Source organism: Pseudocercospora fijiensis (genome assembly GCF_000340215.1).
Source record: "Pseudocercospora fijiensis CIRAD86 unplaced genomic scaffold MYCFIscaffold_5, whole genome shotgun sequence".
Lineage (NCBI taxonomy): Eukaryota > Fungi > Ascomycota > Dothideomycetes > Mycosphaerellales > Mycosphaerellaceae > Pseudocercospora > Pseudocercospora fijiensis.
Window position 1 is genome coordinate 4,586,204 of NW_006921536.1, and position 27,919 is coordinate 4,614,122.

The 27,919-nt window shown below is 47.7% G+C and overlaps 6 protein-coding genes across 6 annotated transcripts; 3 read left to right on the forward strand and 3 right to left on the reverse strand.

The window, feature by feature from the left end:
• Positions 1-205: 205 nt before the first annotated feature.
• MYCFIDRAFT_98785 (uncharacterized protein) lies at positions 206-1,592 on the reverse strand (the record flags this gene model as incomplete). The annotated part of the gene is made up of 2 exons (XM_007929562.1): positions 206-437; positions 544-1,592. Coding segments are annotated over 2 exons (1,281 nt in total), but the record flags the coding sequence as incomplete, so codon positions are not given.
• Positions 1,593-19,248: 17,656 nt separating this feature from the next.
• On the forward strand, positions 19,249-20,186 carry MYCFIDRAFT_82295 (uncharacterized protein; the record flags this gene model as incomplete). The annotated part of the gene is made up of 2 exons (XM_007929499.1): positions 19,249-19,503; positions 19,554-20,186. 2 exons carry the CDS (start codon positions 19,249-19,251, stop codon positions 20,184-20,186), a joined length of 888 nt encoding a protein of 295 aa, XP_007927690.1.
• Positions 20,187-20,831: 645 nt separating this feature from the next.
• Positions 20,832-21,953, reverse strand: MYCFIDRAFT_98992 (uncharacterized protein; the record flags this gene model as incomplete). Its single annotated transcript, XM_007929563.1, has 2 exons — positions 20,832-21,106; positions 21,221-21,953. Coding segments are annotated over 2 exons (1,008 nt in total), but the record flags the coding sequence as incomplete, so codon positions are not given.
• Positions 21,954-22,333: 380 nt separating this feature from the next.
• Positions 22,334-24,715, forward strand: MYCFIDRAFT_40595 (uncharacterized protein; the record flags this gene model as incomplete). Its single annotated transcript, XM_007928815.1, has 3 exons — positions 22,334-22,649; positions 22,758-23,177; positions 23,301-24,715. 3 exons carry the CDS (start codon positions 22,334-22,336, stop codon positions 24,713-24,715), a joined length of 2,151 nt encoding a protein of 716 aa, XP_007927006.1.
• Positions 24,716-24,788: 73 nt separating this feature from the next.
• On the reverse strand, positions 24,789-26,260 carry MYCFIDRAFT_175913 (uncharacterized protein; the record flags this gene model as incomplete). The annotated part of the gene is made up of 11 exons (XM_007929565.1): positions 24,789-24,911; positions 24,944-24,980; positions 25,013-25,544; positions 25,585-25,708; positions 25,748-25,793; positions 25,822-25,857; positions 25,893-25,932; positions 25,964-25,992; positions 26,019-26,036; positions 26,064-26,154; positions 26,212-26,260. The coding sequence occupies 11 exons, from the start codon at positions 26,258-26,260 to the stop codon at positions 24,789-24,791; spliced, it is 1,125 nt and encodes a 374-aa protein (XP_007927756.1).
• Positions 26,261-26,300: 40 nt separating this feature from the next.
• Positions 26,301-27,896, forward strand: MYCFIDRAFT_175914 (uncharacterized protein; the record flags this gene model as incomplete). Its single annotated transcript, XM_007929566.1, has 14 exons — positions 26,301-26,464; positions 26,499-26,616; positions 26,639-26,668; positions 26,704-26,790; positions 26,819-26,859; positions 26,895-26,919; positions 26,965-27,107; positions 27,147-27,190; positions 27,226-27,267; positions 27,304-27,430; positions 27,483-27,514; positions 27,549-27,597; positions 27,639-27,797; positions 27,842-27,896. 14 exons carry the CDS (start codon positions 26,301-26,303, stop codon positions 27,894-27,896), a joined length of 1,116 nt encoding a protein of 371 aa, XP_007927757.1.
• Between the last annotated feature and the right edge of the window lie 23 nt (positions 27,897-27,919).

Genomic DNA, 27,919 nt, shown 5'->3' on the forward strand with positions numbered 1-27,919 from the left:
ATTTCGGGTGCCGTTCAGTCTGCCGAAGTGGTGGAGTCAACATTCGCTACATGTGATCAGCATGAACAAGGACAAAGACCTGCGTGGAACCCGATCCGGCGATGCCAAGACCGGCTCATTCCAGATCTGAAAGCCAGACACGGTGGCCCCATTTCATTGGAGCTACCTACGCAGAAATGATTTATGCACGGCGTCCTTTCCCTGCCCGTGGGAATTGAAGAGGGAGCTTCAATCGCGCCATCCGAGTCGCAGCTGCCTGTGCCTTGGTCATCTCTCTTCGCGTGCGCTCAGCTTCAGTGACAGGTCCTACGCGAGCACCCAGTTCCAGGAAGTAATGGCCAAGAGCGCTAAGTTCGAGCTTCGTGTCTTCTTTCAGGAGCCAGATATCGACTTCCATGTTGTCAATGAATAGGGCAAGAGCGCAGATGTGAGTGTACCTGGGAGGATATGTTAGCGACAGTCGCTCCAAATTTGAATCTGCACACTGCACTGCTGTCTGCGATGCGGCTGGCACGGCCGTGAGACGCTTGTGGGGTCACTTACAGATTATCCATCTGCCACTTGCCAAGCTCTTGACCAGTCTCATTCGTGAATCGCCGCCGCACAGAGTCCACGAGCTGTTCTGGCCACCGCGATGGAGGCAGGCGCTTCTGCAATATCTCCTTCTTTGGCACCTTCTTGCCAGCCCTCCCGGCGTTCGACAGCACGTTGTGAAATTCGAGAAGCAGCGCAAGATACTTCAAAGCTTTCAGCTTGCGAGGATCGTCTGCAACGAACTTGAGCCGCGTCGCCGGATACTGAATGCCCTTGAACTCGACTGATTCTCCTGCTTTTGCCTTGTCCTGCCAATCCTTGATTTTGATGTACTGTTGAGCGTCTCCTACCAGCGCTTCGAAAGTGTAGACCTGCTCTGGATGTTCTGCCTCGAGATTGGGTCGCGGGATCGGCTTCGCAGCAAGGAGCGCGTCCGCAGTCTCCTTCTCGGAAGCTTTCGATGCAGCACCAGCTGTTGTCTCGCCGATCGATTCTAGTATGGCGCTCTCTACATCCGTGATCTTGCCCTTGCCCTTGCGATCCCCTATTATCGCATTTTCTGTCTTGGCCGCAATTGCCTTCTTTGCTTTCTTGGTACCAAATTCGCTTCCCAAGGCTTCACGCTGCTTGGCATAGCTCAGTCGCTCCTTCTCAGCTTCGTCCAACTCATATATCTCAGAGCGAAGCGTGCTCGTCAGTGTCAAATGGTGGGCTTCTGCGACCTCGAGGATATTGGAGGCGGGATCAAACACGCAGACATAATGCTTCAAACCGTCCTCGCCGAGGGTGGGCGTTGCAGTATAGTCGAGCTTTGGGTGTTGCGACGAATGTAGAAGTAAATCGTGCGTACTCGGCTTGACGGGCGCATTGACGTGTATTGGCGATCTCGGTTTGGAGTAGGCCTTGAAAGGCACCTGAGGGGTCTTCACGCCTGGCGCAGTGAGAAGCACTGGGTGAGCGCCTGTTTCGCCGTCGAGGTGGATGAGTTTGATCTTGTCGCCAGCGATGCGCTTATTTGGTCGATCGACACCGTTCGACTGTCGCTTCCGCTTCTTGGCTTCTATGTCTGCCATCGTCGTTGGAGAGTCTTAAAATGAACACGACCACTTGATGTCTTCGATTTCATGGAGCTGTTGCAGTCGCAGTCAAAATTTCCAGGCGAGCTACCGAACAGGGTAGTGCGATAGAGTTCACGCTACCACTAGGGAGGCCCATACATACCAGAGGCTCAATGCGGGGTTTCTTATACTTCTCACCGCTATTCCTACCTAATTCTTCGTGTTTAACCTTCTACGACTCGTACTATACTCGCTATCGACTCGTAGAATGCCTCTACGTATCGATTTATCGCTATAGAAGGCTTAGATAATATCTTAAGTCTACGGCGGTACTATACGAGAAGCAATCGTATAGTACCTTATATAAGAGACCGGTTGTTAGATATCTCTTAATATACTTAAACGAAGGCTTAAAAAGTAGAACATTAATTATAGCTACTCTACTTACTATTACTAAGTTAACGATATTAAGGCACTAAAGATCCGGGTCGTATATACCTTCTACGTTCTACGGTTAACTAATAAAGAGGCGGTTCGAGTACTATAGGCGGATAGGTTTAAGATTAGCTAGCGGAGGTATTAACGGATACGTTAAGAGCTTAGATTAAAGAAGGCATTATTAATAGATAGATAGATAGAAGCGGAAGAATAGATAGTAGAGGTCTTATAGGAAGAGCTCGAGAAGTCTATAGTAGAGTCCTTTAGCCGACGGTACCTATATACCTATATTAGGTCTAAATATAACATTATTAGTAGAGATCGGCTATATCGTATAGCTTCCTTACTAAATCCTAAAGGGTTGCGAGTCCGCCGCGAGCGGGCGCGAGAGCACTATAGAGCGATTATTATACCCGGCCCTAGTTACGCAATATTAATAGATACTTACTATAAATTCGAGCATTAGGGGATATAGATCTACGTAGCGATTAATATTTACTCGCGTTACATTGTCTAAATCTATATAGGCATTACTAGCCGGACAGCTATCTCTATACTAGCTTAATACCTTACAACGATCCGGAATAGTAGTATAATGCTACAGATTATTCGATTAGACCGTAGGGTAGAGACGATTCTAGCTGCGGATGCTTACTATAAGACTCGCCTTACGACTCGTAGTAACCCGGAATAACCGCTAGCCTTCGAGGACTGCTTCAAATATAGTACGAGTAAGATAAACTAGCGGATTAAGGCATAGTAGCGTTAGCAAGCACTTATACTAAATAGCTAGAGGGGCTATTTCTACGAGTTACTACGCGAGTTACTATACGATGCTAAACTGCTAGCGGATCGGATTGCCTTCCTTGCAATCTATATACTAATTATACGTTATAAAGTCCTCGAATTTGTTTACCTCTAGAATAGCTATCGTATCCGGAAGCAGGCTAATCGACTATACGTTATACTAGGTATTCCGCATATTCTATACTATTATCTAGAGCTTAGCGGGCATTCTTATTAAGGTATTCCTATACCTAACGGCGCACTTAATAATATAGAGCAAGACCTTTAAGGATTCGGTATATATTAGATTCTATAGTACAGACTCGCTATAGACTCGCTAATAGACTCGCTAATTCCTAGATCTTAAAGCCTACCTACCCGAGGCTACGCTTTCTTAGTATAAGATAGTATTATAGATTCATAGCTTCTCGTATCTAGTAAGTAGTAGCGAGAATAGCGATAATGTAGAGCGCCTTTACCGCTCTACCTACTTGCTTCTTCGAGGGCTAGCTAGGGAGTATATAGCTATAGGGTTAGAGCCGGAACTAATAGAGTTAGATAAGCTATTAGCAGTACGTAGTTAGTTAGCGGCGGCTCGGAATTAGGAAGCTAGGTTAATTGAGTTTGCAAATAATATATACTAATCTCCGATCTACAAGCCGGCCGCGAGTATATAGCGAGTCGCTTTTTCTAGTTCGATTTTATCTATAACCTTCTTAAACCTCTACTATTTCTACCTCTATTTATCTAACAATGCCTACTAATTAGGGCACCTATTGCACTAAATTAGGCGTCGACTATGCAAAGATATATAGTAAATACCGATACTGTTTACAATGCGGCCTTCTTAATCCCGATCTACTAAGCGAGCAATTTGTTCGCGAGTAATTAGTAGCCGCCGCTGCGAGTAGCTCCGCGAGTACGGTACGAGGCTTTAATGCGTTCCCCTTTATACCTAAGGCGGCTAATACTACACGCAATGCTGCTAGTTAGTTTTACAAGCTAACAACTCGAATACTAAATGCTAGATCTCGGAGCCTCTCGTAACGTCTACTAATATCTGCTTTAGCTTTAGCTTTAGCTTTATTAGACCTTAAAGTATAGGCATACTATTGCCGCTATTTGATCTATACTTAGTATATAGAAGTTAAGCTTACGAGTACAACTAAGATATAGTTCTATAGTGAACCTAACCTATATACTACTGTTACGGATGCCTAGTCTAACTAAGAATTCCTTAAAGCCGAGATAACGTTTATAGACTAGATTGTCGACCGGATTAACGCCTACGAGCTACTAGATAGTAGTATCGATCGGACCTAGGACTATTATAACTACTTCCTCTATATAGACTTTAATAAAGCAACTAATTAACTAGAGAAGCTAGCAAGCAAGGCGCTTCGATTACTTAGATAGGCTTTAACGGTCTACAAACTAGCAACAAAGTTATTATTAGTCTACGAGATTAAGCTCTATATCTAGACTAAGTAGGAGAAGTAGCAACAACAAAAGCGGAAACATTAGTTAAGTACTATTACTACGAGTACTAGTACGAGTAATATAGCGAGTTAGCAAAAGGTAGTTAATAGTATTAAGATTAAGAAAGAAAAGCTATAGACTAAGAAGGTTATTAATACGAATTAGCCGCCTAAGATAATTAACTTAAGCGGCGATGCTACCGCGAGTGTACCGCGAGGTACGCCTACTCCGAAAGGGTCGCGCGAATCGAAGGATTAGTAACCTACTAATAGATAGGCTGCTAATAGCGGTAGATAGGCTAATAGCGGTAGATAGGCTAATAGCGGTAGATAGGCTAATAGCGGTAGATAGGCTAATAGCGGTAGATAGGCTAATAGCGGCGGATAGGCTAATAGACAGGCTAAGAATACAAAGCGCAGTTAACGACTAAAGAAGAAGAGATAGAATAGTAGACTCGTAGTAGACTCGTAGTAGACTCGCACTTCTTTTACTATCTCTAAAACCTTTAACTTAAATGTTACGATATAACACCATTGTATATACGATAGCAGGCAGCGGTCACTATCGACCGCTGCGGTCGCTATTGCTACTAATAGTAGGACTATTATGTAGATAGCTTGCCTCGCGGCACCTTAGAGAAATTATTAACTTTTGCACCGTACAACCGTTACGATACCTTCGTACTATAACTGTGTGCCTAGCAACTTAGTAGCTTCGCTTAACACTTAGTTAGCTTCTATACTAACTACTAGTCCTCTATCCGAATCGACCCCGGTCGTTACGGCTACGACGAGAATTAACGCGATTAGCTACGGGTCCTACCGATCTTCCGCCGATTACTACGATTTAACTCCTACCCGTTACGACGGTACCTATTCGATTTACTACCCTTCCGCACTATATCCTACCGACGCGCGAGCGCCTTATTAGCGATCCTATTAGTACCCCGAGGAGACAGTAGTAGTAGTTTCTACCTTTAGTAGCAAGTGCCTACTATACCTAGGTCTAGGGGTAGCTGCTTTCCCTAGGAGGACCTGCCCGATAAGCTACGCTCCTCTACCTTTAGTCGGTTCTCCGTTATTGTCCTCCGTTTAGAGACTATCTCGCCTCTACCCTCTTACTAATAGTTTACCTGCTTGCCGTAGCTCCTTCGGACTCGCTTCTAACTCCGGTAGAAGCCTCGAAATTAGCTAAGCTAGTGGTTTAACCGCTGCCCTAGTACTACAATCTCGGATTGCCAGATATAGAGCCCTATATCCTACGTATCTGTTCCTATATTTAGAACTACGTCGATTATAGCGAGAACTTCGCGACCTAGCTTAGGGCAAAGTACGGCCGAATCGACTTGCTTGCCTTATACGTTCTACATTATTACCCGCTCGTAGGAAATCCGCCGCCTCTATAGACTAAAATCGAGGAGCTCTACCTAGACGCCCTTAACGGTTACAACTTCCTAGGATAGTAGGTAGTAGATAAAGGAATCCTAACTAAATCGGTTAAGGAGCTTAAAGCCGCGCTCCTAACGGTGCGCGATTTACGCTATTACCGTTAATTCTACCCGGAGATCTATCTACCGCCTGCGGCAGAGTAGCGCCTACTAGCCCGACTGCCTTAAGTCCTACCGCGGCCTACGGTTTCGCCTATTACTACGGTAGAAACAACCGTGCCGCCGGAATAGCGTCCCGGTTCGCCTAATAGCTCGCTTAAATCGGTTTTCTTACGGAGGCTACTTAAGCTACGATACCCGGCGGACGAGAATCCTTAGAAGCTAAAGGGGCCTCTACCTAAGACTTCCCCTAAGGAACCGTTAACCGGGCCTTCCGATCTGTCGACGTCGCCGTTCTAGGACATCGGTCGCGGCTAATTGCCTCTAATAAACGACGGCCTCGCCGACCCGTAGGCTAACGAGCCGCGTAGTCGTTTCTAATATTGTATCCCGGTAGACGCTTTATAGACAACCGAGGAGATCGATAGGGCGAACATCGCTATATAGCAAAACCGTTAGCGTCGTAATTATCTTCGCGAATTAGCTAGACGGAGAGGAGTCTATCTTAACGAAGTTGTATTAGACTTTCTAATAGAATAGGCGATTTTACCGCTATCGGCTACGCGTAAGCTAAGTCCGCCCTAGCCGAACCTAGGTTAATACGATTACTAGTAGAGGGCAGACGCATATATAAATGCCCGTAGGTATAGCCGCTTGCGTCGGGGCGGGTTTGCGCTAAGCGATCCGCCTAGCAATCCGCCTAGTAATCCTCTTAGCAATCTACCTAGAAATCCTCCCGACGATCCTCTACTACCGCTACCTAGTAACTTCGATCTAGGTAATTCCTCTCGTAAGCCGACGTAGGGTTAGCCTTTGCCCTTTCCGCTATTAGACTTATAGGGTCTACTACGGAAAGGCAAGAAGTAACGCCGGAAACACTATCGGTATAGGGATAATCCGAGTAAGGATAGATCTTTATCTAATAGTAAGGATTCGGACGACTCCGATTAATCCTCGTCGGATAACGACAGCTCCTTAGATAGTAGTTATTATAGATACGCCCGCCGTCGCAGATACCGTTAGCATTATCGAGACTACGTCGCGGAAGCGCTAGTTTCTAAAGCGAGTTATGTCTAGGGGCACTACGCCCGCCCCTAGCGGCTACGGTTCGATCTAGCGTATCTCGGATTCTTCGATCCTCTGCTTAGCGTTACGGATTACGGCGAGGGAGACTACGCCTTAGTCGGGAACAAGATAATATACCGTTCGGTATATGCTTTTATCGAAGCGGCTAAGGATTATACTTATATCGTAGGGCAAGAGACGGTTCGTCTTAACTTCTCCCTTTGCTTTCGAGGGGTAGCGCTTAGTTAGTATTATAGTTACCTTTCTAGCCGTAACCGAGTAAAGCTCCGCGGCGGACACGGTCTAAAGCGCTAGGAACGTTGTCTTAGTAAGAAATAGAAGGTCCCTCCGATAAAGGCGATAGATCTCCTCGATAAGCAACGCTACGACCGGTAGGATATCGCTTTAGGGCGTTTAGTAACGGACTTTATTGTTAAGACGGTACGACTCGCTAAGGATACCGGCGTGCGGAAATCGAACCGGCTCTTAGAAGCTTACCGTCGAATGGACCCGCGCCTCTAATTAAATATAGACGAGCTAAATTGTCGTATAAAGGTCGATAAGTAGGTTACGCACTACGAGAAGCAGGCACTAATCTAGGAGTATATACTTTCGTCCTCGTCTAATCGTCGCTTAGACGCTACGACTAGGAACAATAGCCGCGCTAGTAAGGCTGCCTAGTAGAACCGATACGAAGGGAACGCCTCTTATACCCTAGCGAGCTTCGCTTTAGTAAGAGCGTCCCCTAACTACCGGAACCGCGATGTCGACCGACCGAACCTACTACGCCTTACTAACGCCTATTAGTAGAATCGCCTGCCTAACGCCCCTTAGTAGAATCGCCTGCCGCCGGCAGGAAATAGTAAAGGACCGCCGAAGGGTAGTAGCCCTGCCTTCCTCCCGAAAGACCTAAAGCGAGTCGATTCGCGCCTATTTAATCGATAGGATAGAAAGCGCAACGATCGAGCTCGTAAGTAGGCTAACTTTGCCGATAATAGTAAGAGAGTAGGCGATACCGTAAATAATACTAACTAAGCCGACGACGGCTATCGGGAGGATAGCTAGGAGGATAATAGGAGAACCGACGCAGATAATTATAGCTATTTTAGTAACGCCGGAGAAGACGCCGACTACTTTACCGACCCTTACGACTCCGATCCGGGCTTAGGAGCTTACTTTGCGGGCGTAGGCGATCGCTCGCTATTAGCGTTAAACTCGGTACTATAGGCTAAAGCGTCCCTACTAGCGGCGATTTAACTATTTGCCTCTACAAAGTACGCTTATAAGGTCTATAGGCGGCGATTCAAGTTAGGCAACCTTCTATACTAGTATGTTCGTAAGGAGTATATAGGGGCGACGACGCCTTCTACTATTATCGAACGCGTATCGGCAAACCTAGAAGTAATTTAGTCGAAGGCGCCTCTATTAGCTTAGCAAGGTTACGTATTCCGGAATTAGTAATATATAACTTTCCCCCTTCGGTTGTTACTATCCGGTACATCTATATAGGTCTGCCTAGATACCGGCTATACGCTTACTATTGCGGAAAAAGACTTCGTTTTAAGCTATCGCCCGGACGTAGAGATACGTAAGCTACGCGAACCGATCGAAATCGGCGGTATCGCCGGCGCGCATTACTCCGGGGAATACGTCGTATTAGATATATTTGTCCCGGTAGCGAAGACGGACGGTGCAGTCTCCCTAGTGCGAATAACTCGTAAGGTTTACCTAGTTCTTAAACTAAAGGCAAAAATCCTAGTCGGTATAGATACGATTACTCTAAAGGGAATAAAGATCGATGTTCCCGTACGGACGGTTACCGTAGCTAGTTAGGACAACGCCCGCTTTAAAGTAGCTGTTAAGCGTAAGAAAGGGAAGTCGGTTTAGCGCCCTATAAGGCTAGCGGAGGATGTAACATTAGCGCCGCGTACGGTCGCCCTCGCGCTAGTTAAGTACGGTAGTAACCTCCCTAAGGGCCGGGATTTCATTCTTAACGCCGGTTTCTTAGTCTAGCTAACTAGTAATATATAGGGATTGTCGTTATAAGCTCCGCCTTTAGTAACGGCGTATAATTAGGTCGTAGACGCTAATTTTTCTTATATATACATTCGTAACGATGCGACTACTCTAGTAACGATTCGAGCCGGATAGCTACTCGGTTCGTTAAGTAATAGGACTATTGCTAGGGCCTACTATATCGACGTAGCCGACTACGGACTAGTAGGATTGAGTCCTAACGCTTTTACGGCTACGCGGGATATGCTAAATACATAGCGGGAATACCAGCACGCGTTAGGCGTAACGATCTATAGTAACGATGACTAAGCAGACTAAATTACTATAGCAGTCGAGCGGTACCCGGAGCTCTTTACTAATCGCTAGACGGTCGTTAATATTCCCGAGCACGATTACATGCCTATCCTAACCGTGCTAAATTACCTAGATCTGTTGCCGCCCCTCTATATAATTAACCTAGGCAAGAGGGATCGTAAAGTAGTAGACAAGATGTGTAACGACCTATACCGCTAGGGGAAGATATAGTACATAACCGAGCCTACGCCTTTCGGCTTCCTAGTATTTGTCGTATAGAAGCGCGTTACTAACAGTAAAGGTAGTATAGTTAATAAGCTACGGGCGGTAGTCGATATACGCGCCTTAAATAAGGTAACGATCCCCGACAGCTATTAGATACCGCTTTAGGCGGACCTCTTTGCACAGTTAGTAGGGTGCTAGTATATTAGTACTATAGACTGCCTAACTTTCTTCTACTAATAGGGCGTAAAGCCGGAGGATCGTTATAAATTAACGATTAATACTTATCGTAGCTAGGAATAGTATAAGGTCGCTATTATAGGATATTCGAACAGTGTCCAATTCGTATAGCGGAAGCTAGATCAGATCCTTCGCGACTGTCGCAGCTTTACGCGGGCTTATATCGACGATATCGTAGTGTTTTCGAAGACGTTGCCTAAGCATCTCGATTATCTAGAAGCGGTCTTCTAGAGATTAGACGCCGTAAGGATTAGCATTAGTCCGAAGAAGACTTTCTTAGGCTTCCCCTTTGCGACCCTTTTAGGTTAGTACGTTAGCGGTCTCGGTCTAGCTACGAGTAAAGAGAAAATCGCAGCGATTACCTCACTTTAGTTCCCGGAGAACGTATAGAAGCTAGAGCATTATCTCGGTCTAACCAATTAGTTGCGGCAATATATCCTATACTACGCGCAGATAGCGGCGCCTCTATAGGCGGAGAAAACACGCTTATTAAAAGGGGCGCTAGTTACCGGCAATAGTCGTCGCCGGCACGTCGCCGTAACGACGCTAGGTAAGAACGATTAGTACCGTAACGAGCTAGTTAAAGCGTTTCGCTTATTACAATCGATGTTCTACGAGCCCTCCTTCCTATACTATTTCGACCCTAACCGTCGCTTATACGCTAATATAGATTCCTTAAAAGAGTTTAGCTATAGCGCGGTGCTCTACTATATCGATAGGGACCTAGACCCTATTCTATCTAAGGGAAAGGCGTAGTTGTTTCCTTACTACAAGGTTTAGCCTATTTTGTTCTTAAGCTAAGGCCTAACTTAGGCAGAGACACAATATTAGCCGATAGAGCTCGAATACTCGGGAATCGTATAGATAGTAAAGAAGGTAGGCTATTTAATATATGCTTTATCGAGGCCGACGACTATCTTTATAGACTACTATGCCGCGGTCGGTCTTACTAACTCGGTGTCGATAACTACGACTACCGATATAGGCAAGTAGAACCTAAAGTTAGTAAGGGCATCGATGTTCCTTTCCTAATATCGAGTTAATATAGTTTACCGCCCTAGGCGGATACACCTAGTTCTAGACGCCCTTAGTCGACTTCTAGGGGATACGGAGTCGCCTAAGTTAATACCGGACGAGGAGAACTTAGACCCGCTCTCTTACTATGCCGACGTAACGCCCTCTTCGGCCGATCTAGAGGAAGTAGCCTACTTCTATACGATGTTAGTAGAGCTAGATCCGGATTTCCGACGTCGGTTAAACCGAGCGTACGATAACGACGAACATTAGTCTAGGGTTTTACGACTAGTTCGATAAGCGCAGGCGCGGAATGCTTTAGAGTGTCTCTATTCGGAGGGAGCTAATATACCTTCGGTAACGAAAACGCTAGTTCGATATAAGGGTAGTAAAAACCCGGACCTATTCGTAGGTAATAAGTTTAATAGTCCGCTAAGTATTCGATTCTTCGAGAGGGACGGCCTCTTATATTTCTGTAACTAATCTTTAGGGCGCGAGCGGCTCTATATCTCTCGAGCCTTAATAGGCGAGATCTTCGAGTAGGCTTACGATAACCGTTGCTACTAAGGCTTTTAGCGCGTCTTCGACCGCATTTAAGCTTCCTTCTTTATATATCGACTTGCTCGCTACCTCCGCCTCTATTTAGATTATTGTTACTAGTGTCTCCTTTTGCGCATCCCCCGATACGCTCCTTACGGCGAACTTTACCCGATCTAGAATGCGGAGGGCCTATACTATACTATAACGATAGATCTCGTAACCGCCTTACCGGTTACGACCGATAGATTTAATACACTATATACGATTACTTATAAGACGTCTAAGCGGGTAGTAGTCGTCCTAGGCAAAGAGGACTAGAAGGCCTACGACTAGGGTATCGCTCTAATCGATAGGCTTTACTTAATAGATATAAGTATACCGGTAGTGCTTATCGCTAATCGTAATCCTCGCTAGCTAAGCGACTTCTTTAAGGGCGTTTTCTCGCGCCTACGTACGAAGCTAGCTACGTCTACGGCCTACTACCCTTAAACCGATAGTCAATCCGAGCGAACTAACTAAACGGTCGAGACGGCGATTCGTTACTAGTTAGCGGATTATCCTAGCGAGGATTAGACGACGTTTATCCTATAGCTATAGGCTACGCTTAATAACTCCCGTAATACGACTACCGGTTAGTCGCCGAACGAGGTTACTACGGGCGTAAGGACGAATCTCGACTCGCTCGATACACTATACGACTATCCGTATAATAGGGCGGTAGCGCGTAGCCGTATCTAGAAAGAAGTCTAGGACGCGATTGCTTAGGCGAACGTAAAAATAAAAGAACGGTATAATAGTAAGTATAAGCCTCTATTCCTTAAGCTAGGTAACCGTATTATGCTTCGCCTATACCGTAGTTACGAAGTGCTAGGTTAGTCGTACAAGTTTAGCTACTATTTTAAAGAGCCTTTTACGGTTCTCGAGAAGGTCGGACAACTAGCCTACCGTCTCGAGTTGCCGCTATTAATGCGTATCTATCCGGTAATATCGGTTTCGCAATTAGAAAAAGCTCCTAAAGACCTAGACCCTTTTAAGAGAACTGTTAATTACGAGCCCCCGCCCGTCGTAGCTAAGGACGGTCTAGGTTCTAGCGACGAGGGCGACTCTTACGAAATCGAGCGCTTTCTCGGGCGACGGACCGTCGTCCGAAGAGGCTAGCCCGTTCTCTAATACCTAGTAAAGTAGAAAGGGTATAGGAGCGCCTATAATGTATAGTATAATATCGACGACTTAACGGGCACGGACGATCTACGTAAAATCTACGATAACGTATACCCTCTAGAGGAGGCACCGCTATCCCGTACCCTCCGTAGGGTAGTAAAGCGGACGAGAGCTCGCTAGCCTTTTTTAGAAGTTGCTAGCTCCGCCGACAAAGGCGAGGCCGGATAATCCCTCGCGGTTCGTCGTAAATCGATACAACTCCGCGGCGCGACTCCTCCTTCGGAGTTGTAATCCGCCTAGGCGTACCCTTATATCGTTATCGTAACTACGTTACTTAGGCAACCGTTATACGTAGACGCGGGCTATCCCTTATTTAGCATCGATCTTTCCGGACGATAAGAGAGCTTTCTATTAATTACCGACGACGAATAGGAACGGCCCTTAAGCGCGATAACTGCGTCCGTCGCGGGGAACGTAAAGCAGTAGCTTTTTAGCAAAAATTTCTATAGCACCGATCGCGATATAAGCGCCTAAACGTTATATTATTCGAGGCGGAGTTATAGCGCGCGTCTCGCCCGCACCGTAAGGCCGATACGCTCGACCTCCTCTAAGGAGCGATAGCTAAGAAACATCGTAGAAGCGAGGATCGAGACCCTTAGGACACCGCGATAGGGAATAGTAAGATTAACGCTCCTCGCGGGGAACCGCTACTATTAGACGGTCTAGGATCGGCCGGACAGTCCTTATTTATTACCGGCTCGACGTCTACGCCTAAGCTAGAGACTAAGGCAAGTAATAAGGATATAGTATTAGACACTACGGTTAGGAATTATACGGCCGCGCCTAAGCTAGAGGACCTAACGGACGAGGCGAATGTAGTATTAGACACTACGGTCGAGAGTCGTACGGCCGCGCCGGAGCTAGAGAATATAACGGACAAGGAGGATACGGTATTAGACGAAACGGTCGAGAATCGCATAGCCGCGCTAGAGCCTAGGGCTATAACGAGTAGAGAGGATGCAGCCTCGGACACCCCGATCGAGATTCCTACGCTCGCGGCTAAGCTTAAGAATATAACGAACAGAAAGGATGTAGCGCCTAGCGCTACGGTCGAGATACGTACGGCTACGCCTAAGCTAGAGGATATAGAGAACTCGATAAAGGATTCGGTAGGTAGAGAAGACGTAATAGCGGATTAGATCGGCGAGTATCGTAGAGAGATAGATAACGCTACGCTTAATCCGTAACAAACGCGACTAGAGGAATATAGTATTAACCTAGCGTAGACGTTAGAGAGCTTTACGATCCTCGCTACGGCGGAAGGCAATCTTCGATAGACCTTTCGTAAGGCGCTATCGCTTATTTCTACTAACGGCAGTTTAAGCACCGGCGAGGTTTAGGCGGTATTAAGCTACGCTACTAAGAATAGATATATACGGCCTTTCCTAATGTTTACCGAGGACGGATTAGATATAGAATTGTACTACGCATTAACGGACTCCGGCCGACAACTATTGTAGCGATACGTACCGTTGTTCTTAGGCCGTAGTCGCATTAACGATACGCTAATAGCGAGCTTGGTACCGTTACCCCTAGCTAATAATATAGACGGATCCGATTTCGACTTACTCGAGGTAATAGCTCGCCCGTAATCGTAGGGGACGCTAGGTAGCGAGTTTAGAACTATATAGCGTTAGACTATTGCTAGCCTATCGATAGTGCTTCCGAATCTAGACTGTCTGCTCTCTAATATTAGACGATTTTCCTTTCTAAAATATTGCGTACCGGCGGTTATCGCGGTAGTTAATCTAGATTACGTTTTCGATAGGAAGTCGTTTATATAGGCGGTTACGGCGCTTACTACGAAGAAGAAATAGTTAGCGGAGCTAGCGAAGGCGTTACTAGGCGAGGGCCGATAGACGGGTCGAGCGCTCTATAAGGCTATAGCCGACTACTTTATCGATAACGACGACCCCCCGCCGCACTATTTAGGTAAATAGGAGTTTGTTTAGAAGGGTAAAGCGTTATAGGTCGAGATCCTAGAGGCCGAGAAGCTATAGGACATCGTACCGGGCTTCTTTGCCCTTTACCGAGACGCCGCTGCCTACGCGTCTAGTAGCCCGGCTAACGGTACGGAAAGCGGCCCGATTGATCCCGTTAGCGCGCAGCCTCTTAATGCGCCTTCGGCTTTAGAATCGGCACTACCGTCGATAATACCTATAAATCGACTAGCTTTACTAGAACTACTATCTCCGCTAGCGCGTATACTTCCTAATTTACTACTACTATAGGCACTCGCCTTCCTAACGTAGGCGCCGAGTAACGGCTCGCTACAAGCGCCCGCACTAGCTCCTCCTAAGCTCCTAGCTACTCCGATTAAGTCGGTTTTTAAGGAACCTCCGGTCCTATCCCCTAAGGAACTCAAGTTCGAGCGGTAGCGGCTTCGAGGCTAGCGCGCGCGCTAGACTTTAATTAATAAGCGTCTCCTTCGCGCTAACGAGACGCCCGAGCAAGCTACAATCCGGTAGTACGTAGAGTACGAGGACTATAATAAGAAAGTCGATGCGCTAATCGCCGCTAATCCTATAGAGCGTAACAAGAACAGAGACGTACGCTTTATCTAGGCCGCGAAGCTCGTACGCAACGCGTACGCTAAGGACGCTAATAGTCGGCTGCCTAATCTTTTTCGCCTACGCCTACGTAAGCGAATAGTCGAACACTATTTAGTAAGGCTTTAGTATTACCTATATTATCTGTACCTTATAGCTAGCGATCGGCGCTTCTAGATTCTACGCGAATTGCATTAGTATATAGGCAAGCTAGTTACCGATTTTAAAAACCTACTCTTTACGCAACCGTACTCCTTTTAAATCGTAAACGACGATCTCGCCCGTAAATACTCTATCTTTAGGACCGACCTCTACTCGGACGGTTACGATACGTAGTAGGAGATTTACGCGATACGCTTTAGCGAGTACGTAGCGCTTATAACGGCGGGCGAATTAAAGGAGCTTCCTAACCTAGCTAACCTCGATACGAATTTTCTACTAACTATTACTTTCTACTACGCGAAGTTGCAGTACCGACTTCTAGCAAATATTACCCGCTTACGCGAGAACTTCCTAGGCTTAAGTACCTATACTAGCGACTTACGATTCTAGCTAGCGCTATCTCTAATCCGCAATAGAGCCGTCGGTCTTATAGTACGCGCTATCTTGCACTTCCTATAGACGGTCGACCTCGTATAAGAGTAGTTCTACCGCTTCGTCCTAAAAGAACATCGCGATAGTATTATAGTAGGCGGTTACCCGGTCCTATATAAGCGTAGCGAGAACGGTAAGGACGTATCCTACCGTAACTACGGTAAGGAATACCTAAAGACGGGCAAGCGACCTGTTAGCGAACACGTCGGAGCGACGAAGTATTATAAGATCGACCTAACTACCTACGGCGAAGTCTAATTCTTATAGATAGTAGCTACCGGACGACTCTCGATAGTGCGCCTACCTCTACTAGACTCCTAGCTTAAGGATTATACAGTTTAGCTACTACTAATCGGCATAGAACTTAGTGCCTAGTCGGCTATATAGCTTTATAAGTAGTACGAGTCGTCCCTTAATTCTAGTAGTCTGCCCTACCTATACCGTCGCAACCTAGGTCGCCTAGCTATTACCTAGGACGTCGTCGCTTATACCTAGCGGTATATTACGGTCCGCAACGTATACACGCTTCGCGGCGAGGGCTACACCTCCGCCCTCTATACTAATAAGGCGCTTGCGGACACTAAGGCTACTAATACGTCGCGTACGGAATAGTACGCTTAGCTTACTAGTAGCGGTCGCTACTAGAACGGTACCTATGTAGCTAATAAGGGCAAAGGTATGCCTCTACTACTCCTTAACCGTTAGTGCCTAGTAGACTTCGGCCTAGTCTGCTAGCTAACATAGATCGATCCGGTATACGCCTTATCTACCTTTATCGCCTATATTTAGGCGCTTAAGGACGGCGCTATCCCTAATAGATTGCAGCCCGTACTAACGCTACAGTTCTACAATTTGCCGCGTACGGCCGCTACCGATCTAGTCTTCGATCCTTTAGGCGTCTAGGAGCGTATTATATAGGGCAATACTATTTTCAAGTACGATAAGATAGTAACGAATGAGAATTACTAGTAGTATAATATCGACTATACTTAGGATCCTATAGGCGCATTCCTAGTGCCGTTACCCGACTACTCGCTAGACGAGACCGACCTTACCGACGCGTACCTATTCGGTAAAATTATCCCTCTAGAGCTCGCGACTCGGGCTAAGCCGGTTGCCCCGCTAACTAAGGCGATCTAGCTAAATTCCTCGCGCGTATTACTATCGACTAAGTTAAACACTCGCTAGAAGCTAACCGCTAGCCCTTTCTTAGCGCCTCGCCTACCGTCGAAGATGCCGCCGCCGTCTAACCTATTCTCTATGCCTATAAAGGCTCTAGTCGCGGCTTAGCTACTACCGCCTAACAATACGGTTGCGTAGCTGTAGCATAAGCTCCTATCGCTTCCGACACGCTTGCTACCTCTGCCCGCCCTATAAGAAAACACTATAGGCGCGTATAGATAGTACTAATATAATGCGACGGCAATTAGTATACGTACGCTTAACTTATAAGCGCTCTACTATATGCGCTAGTCCGAGTTAGTAGCAACCGAGGTATACTAGCTTTAGTAGATACTAGCTAAGGCACAGATCCGCGAAGCTACTAAGCGCTAGATAGCCTAGTAGTATCGTCTTTCCGCTACGGTCTTAAAGGAGTCCCTTACGCTATCGCTAACCTATCTCTACTACGATTTCTTGCGCGTCGCGCCGCAATAGGCAATCCCTATACTATACCTAATTAACGAGGACGCTTTTAAGCTACTCGGCGGCGTATAAGGCAATACTACTAAAGATAAGATCGCGAAGCTTAACGTATAGATAGCCGACTACTTCAAGCTATACGGTGCTATACGCGATACCGATACGCTACTATTACTAGGTACCGATTTCCCTAATATCCCTATCGATTAGTTAGATCGCGCTACTGCTATAGCGGACGCAGTTAATACCTCGCTATCCGATAACAAGACTATAAAGACCGTCGCGCCTTAGCCGTAGCTAAAGGCGGTTTAGACTATACTAACTAGCTTACGCGACGCTCTTCGTAACCGTCGTAATAAGTAAGTATAAAACCGACGTAGTTATTACTAGAGAGATACGATTCTGTACCTAGCATTACCGTTCTAGTATACTGTTTAGGCTTAGCCTTTATGCGACGCTATTACGCTCTTTTGCCTTAAACCTTCCTACGGTGCGGCCTATTAAGGACCTTTGTTTTAGGATACTATAGACAGTGCCGACCTTTTTTATAGGGGGGGAGGCTATTACGATATAATACTATTGCATATACGATAGCAGGCAGCGGTCACTATCGACCGCTGCGGTCGCTATTGCTATTAATAGTAGGACTATTATATAGATAGCTTGCCTCGCGGCACCTTAGAGAAATTATTAACTTTTGCACCGTATAACCGTTACGATACCTTCGTACTATAACCGTGTGCCTAGCATTAAACATCTTCTACTAGCAGCTCGCGAGTCGTATTTAGCTATAGCTCCTTCTAAATAGTATATACATCGCGAGACTTAATAATAGCCTTATTCTTAAGCTATTTAAACTACGAGAGGCAATATCCTTCTAACTTATCGAACCTAGCTTCTAGTATCTTAATCTTTGCCTCTAGTTTAGTATTCTTTGCCTCTATAGCCTCGACTCGCGCCTATATCGCGGCTAGCTCGCTATTTCTATCGTCTTCTTTAACCTCTAAACTAGTAGTATAGTTAGACTTGCCCTTATACTTATAATAAGCGTAGACTCGCTCGCTCTTAGTATTAAGTATACAATACTTAAAGTTATTAGAGCGTATATAGTAGTAGCATAGCGCTAGTGCAAGCTTGCTAGAGTCCGTTTCTATAATAATTCTAGTAGCCTTATATTTCCGCAGTCTGTTTAATACTACCTTCTTCTTATCTAGTATCGCTATCTAATCGAGTAGCTCTTACTATATCTACGCGCTATAATACTAGAAATCGTAGGTATTTATAGTCGTAGGGCGTCGAAGTCTAGAGCGAGTTAGTAGCGAGTCTATAGCGATACGCCTCGCGACTTACGATAAATATTCTCCTCCTCCTACTAGTAAGTACGCTACTAAAGCTAAAGCTAATACTAAAGCTAATGCTAATACTAATACTAAAGCTAATGCTACTAAAGCTGCGCTAAGAATAAGGTCGCGCGGAATACTAGTTATAGCGGCTACTACTATCGGTGTCGCTATCGGTATTAGTATCGCTAGAAGAAGAACATTGCGAGGTAAGGCGCGGAAGTAGTATAGCGAGTCTAAGTAAGGTTTATCGCGACAATAGGCATAGTAAGGTTAGCGAGGAAGGTACAGGAAGAATAGGAAGCGACAATAGGCTTAAGTGAAGCCATTGAGCCTCTGGTATGTATAGAGCTCCGTCTACCACGAGCTTAATTGCGGTGGGAAGGTACGTCAGAACGTGCATTTGTCCCACGCGCTGCATGTGAACAAAACCTGTTTGGGTGGAGTTCAGGAGGAATAGCCACCGCATGGTTCTTGGTGTCTCGCGTTAAGTATTGAGCGTTTCTATTTCCCGTCGACATTTGAGCCCCGTACCTACCTTCACCACGGCTTCCTCTACCGCGTCTGGTAGAGCTTCTCCCAATCCTCGAAAGCTACAAGTACGAAACTCCGGCCATCCCAATCGATCCGATATAATACGCGAGATCTCGAGATCTCCGAATAGGGCCGTAATGACGGACCAGCTGAAGAACGGAGTCTCAGGCGTGCAAGAAGAAGCTCAAGATGCGACCAAAGGAACTCCTGTATCAGGCGTTCAGGAGAAGATAAAAGCTGGAACCGATGGTGTGCTCAGCACGCTTGATAAATGGGGAGGATGGATAGCAGGGAAGGGCAAAAGCATCATTGATGGCATCTTTCCTCCCGAAAAGCGAGCTGCCTTCTTGGCCAAGCTGCAGGACTTCATGCTCAGGAACCCGAAGCTCTCTGTATGGCATCCTCTCGCCATGGGCGTCAAGCCACTGACATAGATATCTAGGCTTTCTTGGGAATGAACCTCGCTCTTACTGGCATACCGCTCGGGCTTTTCGTGCTTTTCAGCTTGTCAGTCTTCATCTTCGCTCTGGTTGTGGCACTCGTGGTTGGCCTGCTGGTCGCTGTCCTCTTCACAGTCTTTATGGTCGGCGTGGCTCTGATTGTCGTGTTCCCCACGGTCATGTTCACGACTGGTGCTGCCTGCTTCCTCTTTCTGTGGGGTCTTGGAGGGTATTATATTCTCAAATGGGCTAATGGGGAAGGCGGAGGTGAGCCGAAGCAGGCGCCCGAAGGACAGTCCATTGGCGATCAGTTGAACAATCTCACTGGCGGACGTCTTGGGGGCTTTATGGAAGGCGCACGGTCGCAGAATGCGAAGAAGGGCATCGAAGGATACAATGATCGCTACACGAAGCCGGCAAACCAGGACTCGAAAGGCGAGAAAGGTTCGACTGCGTCTACGACAGGCTCAGATGCTCAGAAGCATGTGAGTGTTGCCTTGTCCGAGACGACGAATGCTGCTGGCGGAGTTCACAAGACAGCTACTAATGCTACCGACACAGTGAGCAACGCCAATACTGGTGTAGCGTACGCCAAGGGAGGCTTAAAAGGCACAACGGGGCTCCCTATCCCTTGATGGGACCGATCATTCAATGATTTGCATGGGACATGGCGTCGATTCAAATAATGCAGCATGGCCTTGACGAGCGCGGCGTTTCGCGGGACCAAGGTCGCCTGCGGTGGGAAAAGGTCTGCTCGTATCGTCCAACGGTACGAGTCTATACGCATGTATAAACCTGACGAGTGCACAGTCTCTTCGAAGAATCATTCCATTCATGGTGCATCATGCAAAATGCCTCGGAACGCCACGCTAAGTGTCAAAGCCCTTCTTTTCATGTCCAAATCACGACTGTGCCCGAGGACCATCATGACTAGTCTCTCGGATTTTTCTCAAGCGTAAACTACCAGCATCACGATTCCGATCATGATCGCTGCGCTGTCGGTTCTGTTTCCGCTTATCCCTTTCGTCTGCCTCACGCATCTCCTGCCCTGCCAGTTCAAGCTCAGTCATATCTTCTTTCCGCTTCGATCCTACCAATTGTGGATTTGCGTGTTGAGCAGCCCAGTCTCTTGTTCGTTGTTCAGTGGTAGTCTCCGCTGTGCCGACGTTGAGTCCTTTTGGCTGTTCTCGAGAGTCGGGTGGCATGTTTGTAGCTGGTTGTGATGTTTTCGTGTTGAGCGGCGCAACGCCGTCGACTTGGGTATCGTCGTCTGCAACTGCTGTTTCGTTCTCTGCGCCGCCTCGTGTGTTCTTCTTTCTAGGCCACATTGATGGGAGGACGATCTGCTGGAAGCGAGGCTCTACCACTCGGTCGTCAAACCATTGGTGTATTCTGCTTTCGACGAGTTGTGCGATCTTTGGCACGTCTTGTAGCCTGCTGCGTGACCCAACTAGTGAATGCACACTTAGATCTAGTCGATAGTCGTCGAGGAATGTGAATGTCAAAGTCGTTGGACTTCTTCCTGTCGGATTGAGAGGGTGGCCCTCGTTCTTCGCTGGCTGCCCCGATGGCGTACGGTGTATGCCGCCAGTAGCTTCATGTTCCTTCAAATCATCCATCGGACTGCTTACATCCGGTCCATCAGTGTGCACGGGATTCGGCTGCGAACTAGGCGAAAAGGATAGACTCAGCGTCCCACTGAATCGCACCACACTCACTGCCAAAGCCACCGGCAGCACCATAACGAAAGGTTTCGGATAATTCAACACCAGCTTGGTCTCAATGCCCAACGTCACCACATCGCTGAGATCGACATCCATCCTCGCCTGAAGTCTCTCGCCTCGTTGACCTGTAAGTTCCTTGAGCGGAGTGCCATTCTCATCAACAGGAATGACACGGCAATTGCTGAAAATGGGAAATTCTTCGCCCAGACTTATCTCTGTGACCTTGATCTCGTCTATAAAGTCCGGCTTACTCGACCCATTGAGGACTTGTGTCAAGCTTCCCAACACAGCTTCATCCTCCTGCGCATCTGCACGAAGCTGAGCTATGGTCTGGGCGACAAGCACATTGAACCAATCCAGACTTTCTGGCTGGTGTCCGCGCACGTTGTAATATGTCTTTTCCAATATTTTTTGCACAGTCAGACCTCCTTCTAGTCTTGGTTTGAGGATTGCCGGCATGGATTGGCGAGGCTTGAGGGCTGTCGACAAGGCTCTTGGGCGTGTGTGGGAGAGTGTTCGTTGGCGGCGGGCTGCCGCTCTGGAAGAGGCTCGCTCATCTGCTGAGGGCGCTTCTCCGAAGATGAAGAACTTGACGAACATAAACAGGATCAGGGCTAGAATCAATTGGCCAACCAAGAACCCGCTTGCGAAAGAGGCAGAGCTATAGCCAGAACTTGGTGGATATCCATACTGCGCTGCATGTTGCGATTCTGCACTCCGCACGTCAGTTCTGGTAGGTGAATGCCAATTGCTCGAAGACCGCACGTACGCTGATATGCCTGCTGCTTAGCTTTCGACATCGCGCTGACGCAGCTACCAGCGCTTCGTGCTCCCTTGTCGTGTGTTTGGGTGTCTTGACGATGACGAGGTGAAGTTGTTTTTGAGGTTGATGATTTAGCGCGATTGATTGAGCTCCATCAAAATTTGACTACACGCGTCCGATGACGCGCATGGCTTTGAGACTTCTGCACTTGGTCTTCGTCCTTGCTATCTGTATTGCCAACAATGAGATGACCCGAATCATAGCCGGCGGGCTGTAAGCGTAGGATAACATATCGATGTCCGGCAAGCGGCTGATTGATGCCGCGCGACTTGCTGGAGTAGGTCTAAATGTGGTCAAGAACCACTTCAAGATCCGCCAGGAGCAATGGCAGCTTTTGACGAAGACCTCGTCTGTTGCTAGAGCCGTGAAGAATCAGACGGATAGAGTGACTGTGACTGCGGCGGCTGCAGTTGAATTAGCCAAGAGAGTCAATGAGACTGGGCCGCAATGGAGGGAGGATGGAGCAGAATATATGCGACGGCAAGGGAGAGCAGCTGCTAAAGAGGTGAACAACTTGAGGAACGATGCGGCAACAATGGCGAAAGATGCAGGTTTCGAGCAGGCTGCGGAAACATTGAGAAGTGCAGGTTCTCATCAAGCAGACAGCCGAGATCAGAATTCAGGCGACGATGGCACGTTGGCAAGTCTCAGAAAGCGAGAGCTCCAGCGTCAAGCAGAAGCACAAATACCTGCTCAAGCAGCAGATACACAGGTGGCAGGTAGCGGGCACGACACATTCAACGAGCGTTCAGAACATACATCGCCTGAGCTGTCATCATTGCCGCGAACCAAATTGCCAAAGCATGCAGAGAAGGCGTCAGATGCGGGCGAAAGCCTGCAAGATAAGAAGTTGAACCAGGATACATATCCTGTCCCCAGTGAAGGCGATGAACAGCTGCCGGAAGGTGTCAATATAAACGCTTTCCACAGCCCGAGAGTGTCGAGAATGGTGGGCGCCAATGGGCCCCAAATGCAAAACCCCTTCGCTGCGCGGAAGAAGCTACCACCGAAACCGCTAAAGGAAATGGAGGAGGCTAGCAAGCGATGGGAGGAAGAGAGGAGGGCAAAGGCGCAGCAGGGTGTTGAAGCTATGGAGGCTAATGCGCAGACTGTTGAGGCTCCGCAGCCATCTTCTGCAACCACAGCAGCGAAAGCCACGACTGAGCCGCTTAGCTCGAGGTCGACAGATGCTGAAACTCAAGACCTTGCAGCTGAGATTGCGCAGGCCCAAAATGCAGCTGTTGAAGAACAGCCTGCAAGCAAGCCATACGAGATGCACGAGTCGCGCGTACCTGCAACACGCTTTGGCCGAATATGGCAATACGGCGGGCTCGCGACAAGCATGGCCTTTGGAGCTGTGGGCGAAAGCTTTCGTCGCATGACAGGAGGCACTGGTACAGGAAGCCTAATGCTCAGCGAGGGCAACATGAATCGACTTGTAGCAAAGCTCAGCCGTATGCGTGGCGCAGCTTTGAAGCTCGGCCAGATGATGTCCTTTCAAGACTCCAAAATCCTGCCTCCGACCATCAATGCTGTGCTGCAAAGGGTACAGGATAGCGCCGACTACATGCCATCGTCGCAGCGAGACAACGTCCTGAGCAGGAACCTTGGCTCAGAATGGCGAGAACTGTTTTCTAATTTTGAGGACAAGCCTTTCGCTGCCGCTTCTATTGGTCAAGTTCACAAGGCCACGCTGAAGAGTAATGGCAAAGATGTGGCTGTCAAGGTGCAGTATCCTGGTGTTCGGAACAGCATCGATTCTGATCTGAATAATCTGTCCCTCCTCTTGACTGCATCTCAGCTACTGCCAAAAGGTCTGTTCCTTGATAAGACCATCGCCAACGCTAGAACAGAGCTTGGCTGGGAATGTGACTACGAGCGCGAAGCCGCAGCTTGTAAGAAGTTCAAAACGGAGCTCTTGTCCGATGAACAAGATATCTTCGTCGTACCAGAGATCTATGATGAAGCTTGTGGTGACGATGTTCTCACAGCAGAGTTCATGCACGGTACTGCAGTGACCAAGATCCGTGATCTCAGTCAGCCAGAGCGCGACTGGATTGGGACGAACATTCTTCGCCTCTGCTTACGAGAATTAATGGAGTTCAAGTACATGCAGACCGACCCGAACTGGACCAACTTCCTCTACAACCGGAGAACAATGAAGCTCGAACTTCTAGATTTCGGTGCCTCGCGCGCCTTTCCCGACAAGTTCGTTGAGCCATATGTCGAGCTCCTCATTGCCGCTTCAGGCAACGATCGTGAGGCATGCCGTGATCTGTCAATCCAGCTAGGCTACCTCACAGGACACGAAAGCCCTGGCATGCTCAGAGCGCATGTCGATAGCATCCTGACTCTAGCAGAGCCTTTCGTGGAAAGTGCTCCAGAAGTGTACGATTTTGAAGGTCAAACTGTCACAGATCGAGTACGGAATAACATCGGTCTGATGTTACGAGAACGACTCGCGCCGCCTCCCGAAGAGACCTATTCGCTGCATCGCAAGCTTTCCGGGGCGTTTCTGCTTTGCGCGAGACTGAAGAGTAAAGTTCGTGCACGAGACATGTTTGCTCAAGCGAGGGATGTGTGGAGAGGTCGTGCGAAGAATGTCAAGATGGACTGAAATCATCGTTACGATGCTGATAGAAGTACAGATAGATATCCATGTAGAGCACGAACGCGGAAAATGTCATCGCTCAGTCGACATGAATGTCATACGTGAGCGCATACCTCCTGGGTCTCAGCTTCTTCGGTCTTGGGTAGCTGTAGCTCCTTGCCTTCAAGTCTCCCGGCACCCTCTTCTGGTTCGCTGGCCACACCTATTGTACCGTAATGCCTCCGATCTCTCCACGCCGAAACTTCTCCCCTTCTCCCTTTCCGCCAGAGTACTCGATCAAGAATACAAGCCGCAGCAAGACACCCAGAACCAGCCAAGAAAACCCAACCAAGCCGCGCAAGAACATCCCGCACGTCACGCTTCCCCAGCACCTGTACCTCAACTCGGTAATCCTGATCAATCCTCAAAACCCAGACCCAAAAACAAACCTCAGTCAAGCAGAATGCGAGAGCAGGGAATAATATCCTTTCCCGTTCCCTCAACCCCACAATTATCCAAGCACACTCCATCAACCACGCCGCAAAGAAAGCTAGGACGTATCTCAGACTCCAAAGACTTCCTAGCCAGCCACCAATAATCGGCGTGTCGTCTTCGGCCACGGATATTGAGCCGAGAATTGCACAGATATGCATGAAGAGTAGCAAGCTGAAAGTTTTGTTTTGGTCGATTTCGCGCATGGGTTGGTGATAGTTGGCGATGAGAAGTTTGGTGATGAGAATTGTGGTTATGAGGATTGGGAGGAGGGAGATGTCGGCGAGGGCCATGGTGGAACAGTCTCGGTGGTTGGAAGTTGGAGGCTGTTGAGGTTTTTGTTGTTCTGGTGAAGGTTCTGGCACTTTTATCGCCGGCAACGTATTCTATGTCGTACACGGCACACCGGTTTGAATCACATGCAGCATACACTGAAGGGTTGTGGCGCACATGCTCAAGTGAGGGCTGTGAATAGGTCTCTGCTGCCTTCGATGTGAGGTCAAGTACATCGGAGAGCGCAAGGTATGACTCCGTCGAGTGACAACAGCTAGGGTCGCTGTCTCAAACACAGTAGGCTGGTCTCAGCCTTTGCTTTGAGAGCCGGCAGCTTTTCCTTTTGAGACACAGGCTGATCCTCCTACCCTTCACTTTCAGCTACATGTGCGGCGAGGTTGTCCCTTCTCCATCAGGAGCTGAGGCAATAAGGATCCACTGATCACTCGTATATTGACGAGCTCGATGTGCAGTGATTGCTGGTTCAGCCTCTAGGATGTACGAGACCACAATACTTGAAGAGGGCTTTCTTGGACTTCCTGGACCTAGAAAAGCCAGCTTTCACTGATTAAGAGGCCTGCAGCTGTGCATATAGACCGCACAGAATCACGAATTCTGTACATCCCAGCCGTGGCAGAAAACAGCAATACAAGCCTGACCTTTTACCATGACCTTCGTCCTCACCCAACTACCCTGGCATCCTCAACCTCGCAACCATAATCACGATCTCCGCTACTTACTACCTCTTGGATAACCACCTCGGGCCATACCGGATCCATCCTCATGTCGTCCGCCACGACCAATCATCCTTCGCCGCGTCCAATTGTGTCTCGCTTACCTCTTGACAATGGCTTTCATAGCGACTGGCAAGATCAACAGCTTTCCTAAAACTATGTTGGTCAGTATCCAAGGTGCTATGATCGCTGAAGCTCTTGTGATCTTTGTGGTTGGACTGATTGAGGTGACGAGATGGGCGACGGATTTGGTGTTGGGGCTGCAACTCGGTTATGAGTGGGATTTATATGGTCGGGTGTAAGGATGAAAGGAAGAAGCTGGGATTGATATCTTTATGGTTGATGGGACAGAAATGCACGATTGTGGTAGGTGAAAGCCAACATACTCCTATCTCGACTCAAACGACATCGCACATATCGCTGAGAAACGTGCAAGGAGCTGCTGGAATAGCCTGATAGACGTGACCATAAGGGTCACAAAGTCTTGTACGTTTCTCTTTATGCTATGGATGCAAGATGATCATCAAAGATGAGAAAATCGAAGCAATCAGACACATTCTCTGCACATCTTCGTACAGAGACCATTATTTCGAGCAATTTGCGGTCCAGAAAAAATCAAATGCCATTAAAGACAGCTGAGAGTCCTTTACACAGAGGAGAACACATAACTGGGTGCTGTACGCATCATCATAGACGGTCGGGTTGAGTCAGGCTGTGATGAGCTTGGTAGATGTGTTCTCTTCGAAACGTGCTTAAAAACGTGCGACACTTTTTCAGAGTCTCCTGATGACTCCACCAGAGATTCCACGTCCCAGTTTGCACATTTGTGAGGAAGGTGTCACAAGATCTCGTAACCCTTGGAGCGAAAGCCACTCGCAGCTTGAAGAGATCACCGAATCAAGTATAGATGTCCCCATAACGTGCGAAAGGTATTCAGATCGATGAAATGTACGAATAAGAAGTGTTTCACCGACCTTTGCACGTTTCCCGCCTCTCTGCACAAGTCCACCACTAACAAGGCTGAGCAACCAACACTAGAATGCCAAGATCGGCACATCCTGAAAGATTCGTTTCGAAAACGTGCAAACCGCTTCTAACAGCTCTTTAAATACACAGAGAACGCACAGTTTGAGGTCTGCACGTTTCTTAGTACTATACATAAGTCTGCCTTTGACGAGGCTGAACAGCCAGTCAGGCTCCAGCCAGCCCGGACTAGCCGAGATCTACATATCTTCGACAAATTGTGCAAGAAACGTGTAAGCGGCGACTTACGGACTCGAAGAACCACAAAAAAGCATTGAAGAAAGTTACGCACGTTCTTGCGGAGGTGTTGTCGAACGATCGCTATCCGCAAGGCTGAGCAGCCGGTGCGGGTGTGCCAAGAGTACTCAACGAAACCATGATCATTATGTGCATGAGATACTCGGAGCTCTTTCAATCATCATTGAGAGCCCATCTACAAACTTTTGTACGTTTCTGGAGCATCGCGGCTGCGTCACCGTTGATCCAGGGCCGACGCTTGTTTGTCCGTATGTAGCCCAAGGCCGCGAGGACTTCGTGCATAAAGTTCCAAAAAAAAACGTGCAGAAGGCACTGGAAAAGAGGATTGAGTGAAATAAAAAAACCTCTGCCCTAGCTTGTGCACATTTCCAAGCAACTTTGACCTCAAAGTATTGACCGCAGACCGACATCTGTGCGTTTTTCTGTAAACATTGCGAGAATTGCGTACGCC